Consider the following 7,015-nt stretch of genomic DNA (forward strand, 5'->3'; position numbering starts at 1 on the left):
GAGCGCCACCGCACTCCCAAGCGGCGCACTGTAGCAGTGCGCCACCAGGCCGGCCCCAACATGCCTATCTTTTTACATATATTTTTGACCATTAATATATCTAGTGAACAAGGGGCCGGCCCAGTGGCGCACTGCTACAGTGCGCCGCTTGGGAAGTGCAGCGGCGCTCCTGCCGAGGGTTCGGATCCCACATACAGACCGGTTCCCGCTCACAGGCTGAGCGAGGTGTGGGCGCAGCACCGAGGGTTGCGATCCCGTTGCCGGTCCCGGTTCCGGTACAGGCGTGACACTGAGGGTTGCGATCCATTGCCGGACACGAAAAAACACACACACACAAAAAAAAGGGAAAAAAAAATATATATCTAGTGAACAAAATGGTTGTTTTTTCAGTTTTTGTTTATTTGGAGAAATTGGATCTATGTTTTTGCCAGCTATCGGTCCTTTCTATACTCTACCTTTTTTGCTTATTTTTCTAAGTTTCAGAATTTACAAACCTACCCCTTTGTCTAGCTGTATCCCACAAGCGATTATATTGTTATTTTGCTTTCCTTTCCTTTTCTTTCTAAAAATAGAAGGAAACTGTCTTTTGACTAGAGGGTAGATTTGTAAACCTAGCAGGTAAGAAAATTAATTAATAATCTGGAAATCAGAGCAGAACACCAGTGCTCCTCAGGGATTCCTACTCTTTTGTCCTGCAGCCCCTCATCCAGCTTCTGACATTGTTCTGGCTTCTTTTGAGCCCTTGGGTGGAATCACTTGTCTTTCTTAGATTTAATTTATTCATTTAAGAAACTGTAATAATGAGAAGGAATTTCATTTTCCTCCAAAGAGGGTCTTTAGCACTAAAACAACATTTTTTACCTTTAGGTGTTAAAGATTTCAGTCTGTGTCAGGAGGGGAGGAGGATAATACCACAAAGCATTTGATGTAATAAGACCTAACTTTTGGTGAAAGTAGTTGGGGTAGGGGAAAGAAAGTGAAAGAAAGGCAAGGATTTTAATATTAAATGCAATATTTTATTTTATTTGTAGAATGCTGAATAGCTTGTAATCATTCAACATGCCCTTATCTATTTAATTTTGTCTCTCTCCTACAACACTCCTATGAAGTATGTAGATTCTGAACTATTGAGTTCTGATAGTCTTGGGTGTACAGATATGGAGACCGAGTACCCAATACTGTATGTATCACTTTGTGTTTTTAGGCAACACACCATGATAAAAAAACAAGGCTGGTTTTATACCCTGGCTTTGATGCTTATGCCAATTGGCTGTGTAACTTTGGGTGAGACCCCTCCCTTCTGCAAACATCAGTTTCCTTAAGTAAAGTGGAAATAATTCTTATACTGGAGGGTTGTTTTAAGGATCGAGCACCTGACGCACAGTGAATGCTCAATACATACTTGTACGTATTAGCCCTCTCTTTTCTTCCTCTTCACTTAGGGCAGAAGGATGGTTTTCTTAGAATTAGCTTACAACTTATGAAGAGGAAAACCTATTAAGAAAAAAAAAAAGCCAGTTTTCTTTAGTGTGTCTTTCAGACAGATATACTCATGATAAACTAAATTGTTCTTCATACCTTGCCCTAGGTTCGATCACCTGATGATATGTTGTTTGAAAGATACCTGCTTGCTTTGCTGGCAGCCAGTTATCAGTAGCGATCCATGATCTAGGAATATTACCTTTGCCAAACACAGTGCTGAGGGATAGAGTACTTGCCAGAGGCCCTATGTCCCAGAGCTTCGAGTGAACTATAAAGCTACATTTTAGGTTGGAATTTATAAGTCCACTTAGAACTTTAAAGATTTAGTTTTGAAGGGGAAAAGGAGCATGCTAGACAACATCATTACTTGTATTCTTAAGTCCAGGGGAGTAATGATTTTCTTGACATTTTGATAACAGGGCTTTGATTTTTATGCTTGATCATTACGATAGTAGGTGATGATAATGGTGGGAACTAAATGTTTACTTTGCTTAGAACTGAACTAATCCCATAGGAAAGTGGGGTGAGGATAGAGATTCCTTAATGTGGAATACTAAGTAAGAATCAAACTGATCACTTTATTTTTAAGTTTGGAAACATCAGGCAATTGCCACCCCCCAGCTGAGGATTGGCGAAGGGGTACTTAGAAGTCTCGAAAGGAGATAAAGCTCCATGGAGCTGTCAGTGGGATTTATGGCATGCTGAGAAAACTCTGGGCTGTGGGCAAGGCTTTCCATTCATAGCAGGCTTCATTCACAGAAAATATTAGGTCACACAAAAGCTCACTACCTCCTGCTGACCTTTACAGACAGAGGTTGGCTGGACCGCACAAAAACAGAATAAATTCCAGAAAGCCAGGGCACCTGATAACCTGTGACCTCAGGATATGCATTTAAGGCTCTGAAAAGAAAAAGGAGGGAGTTGTGAATTTTGGAAGTTCATTCTGGATATTAAACTGTACATGACAATTTGTGATGTCATTTGGCAAATGCAACTGTGACTATTTTAGTTCAAACTCCCCTCCCTCCATGTAACTCTAAATCCTTGAACTTCTCAAAATAGATAGGATGTGATTTCTTCCTTCTGTAAAGTAGATGATCAAGGTGTTGAAACTTTTTTTGCCCTAGGTTCCATAGTAAGTTGGTCTCAGAAATGGAAATAGAATCCAGTTTAATTTTTAGCACCTTAATCATTAGCATTCTGAGTTTCAAGCAGAAAAATATCATACGTATAAAAGTGAAATTATTTTGTTTGAAACATGTGGTCAGCAAAGTTCCTAATGTACAGTTGATTTCTGAATCTATCTCCTGGGAGACTTTGGAATCCTTAAAGGATAACCAGAATGTCAGAAATAGGGATTTGTGTTAGAGAAAATAGGGATTTGTATTCCGGATTAACGTTGAACCAAGTTGCCAGGAGTACTACTGTATTTCAGGGAATGGAAAACACAACTTCCTGTTTCCTCCAGGAGGGTTCCTGGACTCTATGGGGGGTGATCTAGGAAACCCTGCTGAGACAGGATGACTGAGGGGGATGGGATTTCTGTGTGATAAAACACTGGCTGTTGTTTGTTATTACGACTCCCTCAGCATTTTCCTGAGGATGAAGGATACTCATTATAGAAACCTGACCATGTAGCTTCATTCTAATGAGTGGCTTCAAGCAAGGTCAACTCTTGAGGAACTTGTGACTTTTTGGGGGGCACATTTGTTTGTCATGCACATGCTTAGTTCAGAGGCATACTTTTCCATCTTCTATAAGGTCAAAATCATAGTGACAGCACAAATGCTTTAACTGGGTTGGACATAGAAAGAGAAAAATGTTTAACCAGTATGAAGGATACTCTTGAACTTACCACTGAAACAGTCTGAGGCAGTATTATGCTGATAAACTGGCTCTCCAGAACAAAAGTCCTGATTTGTAGTGTCTGCTAATTTCCCTGGTGTAAGTATTCCCACCATGGCTGAATTCACACTACCAACATGATGCAGTTGAACATAGTTAAGAAGGTGTGCACACAGTTGGCTCTTACAGGAGGCACAAGCTGGCTCCAGTGTAGTGCTGGGTAGGCTTTGATCTGTTTGCATAATTAGATGGAAGGTGCGTATGTTGGTATATATATGAATCTGGCAGTGAAGATTTCTGGATTCTTTGCCTAGAAGTGCTACTGCAGATCAGATGATGTGTGAATTTGTCACATTTGCATGTGCCTCTTCTAGTGCTTGCCATCTTTCCTCTTGGGGCCCTTTTAATTTCTCTATTCATCCAGATGCCAACCTCAGGCTACTTCTCTTCCCATTTTACATATTCTTCCTGGAAGAGTGACTCTATTTTAATTGATGTAACTTCCACATATTTCAATCTTAGTCCCTTCTCCCCAACTTTTAGATTCTAACTGCCTGTTGTGTTGTTCCACTGGCATGTCCCCAAGGTACCTCAAGTTTCACATTCTAAAGTGGAATTCAGTCCCTTCGCCCCACAAAAATCTGACTGCCTTTTCTCAGTTTCCTGTCATATGAGTAACACCACTGTCTTTCCAGTCATTCACACTAGAAACCAGGTAAAGGTCCCTGACTCTTTCTTTTCCTTCATCTTTATCCCGTACCTTCAATTAATCACTAAAGTCTTGAAAGTTTTCTTTCTGGTTATTTCTTAAATGTGTCCCTTCCATCTGCCACCTTCCCTATTATCATTGTAGGAGTTAAGGCCCTTACAGTTGTTCACCTGAAGTATCAACAACTTTCCTACTGGTTTCCCAACTTTAAAACTGTCCCCATCCAACCTCCCCTTCACATTGATTTCTGTGACCATGCTTTAAACCCTTTCATTGGTTTCCTATAGGACATGGAGTCTTAGCTCCTTAGCATGCAGCCTAAGTCCTCCATAATCAGGGAGGCTGACTCTCTTGCCAAGCCATTCATTTCCTTTATTGTGTTGCTCCTGCAACCACATGCCACATGTTTTCTCCTTGTAGGGCCATAGCCAACGGCCACATGTTTTCTCCTTGTAGGGCCTTAGCCAACACTCCTATTATAAAATACAGGTTAACAAGAGAAAAGCATAACAAATTTATTTAATCAGAATTTTACATGACATGGGAGCCTTCAGAAATGAAGACCCAAACACTCAGGGAAAACTGTCTGTTTTTATGCTTAGATTCAACGAAGAATGAACAGCCATGCAGAAATGTTGATTGGATGAAAAAGGTATGATCTAATGGGAATAAACTGAGGGGGAGGGGAGAAACCAGCAAGGCCTGTATGTTCAGATTCTTCTTGACCTCTCTGTGTAGCATTCCTTTCCCTGGGGTATGGGGCAAGACTTTGTTGAAACAAGGGTCTTATGACCTACCGTCAGACAAGATAGGTCAGAGAATTTCTTTATGGCCAGCTCCTACACAGAAAGGCAAGGAAAAGTAAGAATTATATTTCTAGGTTTTTATGGCTTGCTTTGGGGGAGAGAGGGGTTCTAGTTTCTACAATGCAGCCTTGGGGAAGGAGGAATTCTGGTTTCTATGACTCACTTCAGTAGACAAAGAGGGGCAGGAGACAGGAGGGCAGGAGAAGGTCAGAGAGAGGCTTCATTTCTGAGGCTGCTTCTGAGGCCTTCCAGTCTCCTATGATTCAAAATGCTCAGCATGCCAAAGCACCATACTTTGGGGTATTGTTTTCTGAGCCCCAATACCCCTCACACTTCTTTCTTCTTAGTGACGTTGTTTCTGTCGGTCTCTCTGCCTGCTGTGCACTCTCCAACTTTGTTAACTGCCATTTATAATTTAAAAGCCAGTGCAGGCACCACCTACTCAGGAAGCCTTTTCTGACACCTCTTCTACACTGGCTCCCTCTTGGTGCTTCCATGATAGCCTGCCTATCTCTCCACCATTTTGCTCATGTGCAATGATAGCTCATGTGCGTTGTAATGGATTTTTATTGCATCTGTTTCCTTTACTAGACTGAACAACTTGGGTGTCAGAACTGTTTGCTGTTTACCTTTATATGTCTAGTACTTTGCAAAATGCCTGGCACATAGTACTGCTTAGTTCATGTATGGCTGAGTAAGTAGATGAATAAATGAAGGAGACATCCATTCTGTACCTTCTATATGCAGCTAGCATAGAGTTGTCAGACTTACCAAATAAAAACACAGGACACACAGTTAAATTTGAAATTCAGATAAATAACAAATAGTTGTTTAGTATGGGTAGATCCCAAATACTGCATGAGACATTCCTATGCCCCCAAAATTATTAAACTATTCATTAATTATCTGAAATTAAAATTTCCTGGGCCGAGCCCGTGGCACACTCGGGAGAGTGCGGCACTGGGAGCGCAGCGACGCTCCCGCCACGGGTTCGGATCCTATATAGGAATGGCCGGTGCGCTCACTGGCTGAGCGCGGTGTGGGCGACACCACACCAAGGGTTGCGATCCCCTTACCGGTCATGAAAAAGACAAAAAAAAAAAAATTCCCTGGGCATCCTGTAATTTTTCTGGCTACTGTAACTAGCAAAAGAGTGAGTTCGCACCCAAAGTAGAAGTTCACACAAAGCAGAAGCTCGGAGTGAGTTTGCACCCAAAGTAGAAGTTCACGCAAAGCAGAAGCTCATGCTGAGCTTGACATCACGGGCCCTAGAGTTTTCTGTAGACGTTGCCCTACATCTCTGAACGTCCCATGTGTAAATAGCTCACTATACTCAGAGGTACTGGCCTTACCATAGTGCTCTGCTGTGTGTCGTCGCATATAGGTTTTCTACTGAGAGACTGGATTTTTTTTCTTTGCGTGGTAAGGAAATTTAATGTATGCCTTTGGGTAATGAGGGGAGATGAGCAGAACTTATTTGTGAGTCAGCACATGGGATTTCCTATGCTATGGTGGTTTGTTGTTGTTTCTGGATAGTGGTCACAGGGCATTTGAAAGGGAGTATAAAATTTACTCTTGGTGTTTTGGGATGAATGCAGGGATAACAATGTGTACCTTCTTAAAGGCTGTAAAACTTTGGATATGGGTTTCAGATTTTCTTAGGGAGTCAGCCACTAGAATAGTCCTCACTATTTACTTTGCTCCTCAGGCCAAAATGCCTGAGAACTGATGTACTGAATTCTGAGCACGTCTTGGAGGAGGACTCCATACCGTCTTCATTCTAACGAGGCTGTTTATTTAGTATGTTCCCCGTTAAAGTATCAGATGACTGAACTATTATTTTGATTGAAGAATTTTCTTTTTTCAAATTAGAAACACCCAAGTTGCTAACAGTTTATGTTTTAGAAGGTGCAAATATATTTCTCCATGAGTGGAAACAGAATTGAAATATGGCATATTTCATCTCTCACCTTCTCTTTCTCCTCTCCCTTCTCATGCCAAAATGGAAATTCCAGCGCTGGGACACTTGGGCAGAATTTTAGATATTTGCCCCATAGGAGTCAGACATGTTTTCTTAGAAAAAGCTGAATTATAATGGGAGAAGGATTGACCAAAAAACAATCATGAAACATTTTTGTGGCCTCAGTATCGTGATCTTGTCAGTAAAGCGATG

At 41.4% G+C, this 7,015-nt stretch overlaps 1 protein-coding gene across 2 annotated transcripts in view; it reads left to right on the plus strand.

Moving 5' to 3' along the window:
• Positions 1-7,015, plus strand: part of LOC103606086 (ral guanine nucleotide dissociation stimulator-like 1) — a 58,562-nt gene that overhangs the window by 30,131 nt on the left and 21,416 nt on the right. The window contains exon 3 of one of the 2 annotated variants that reach the window (XM_008590682.1): positions 4,639-4,688. The exons of the other annotated variant lie outside the window; for it this stretch is intronic. Within the exon in view, the coding sequence (XP_008588904.1) occupies positions 4,639-4,688 (50 nt within the window). The remainder of the gene's footprint in view (positions 1-4,638; positions 4,689-7,015) is intronic. 2 annotated transcript variants of the gene reach the window in all.

This window comes from Galeopterus variegatus, unplaced genomic scaffold, assembly GCF_000696425.1.
Source record: "Galeopterus variegatus unplaced genomic scaffold, G_variegatus-3.0.2 Scaffold6278, whole genome shotgun sequence".
NCBI classification, from domain to species: domain Eukaryota; kingdom Metazoa; phylum Chordata; class Mammalia; order Dermoptera; family Cynocephalidae; genus Galeopterus; species Galeopterus variegatus.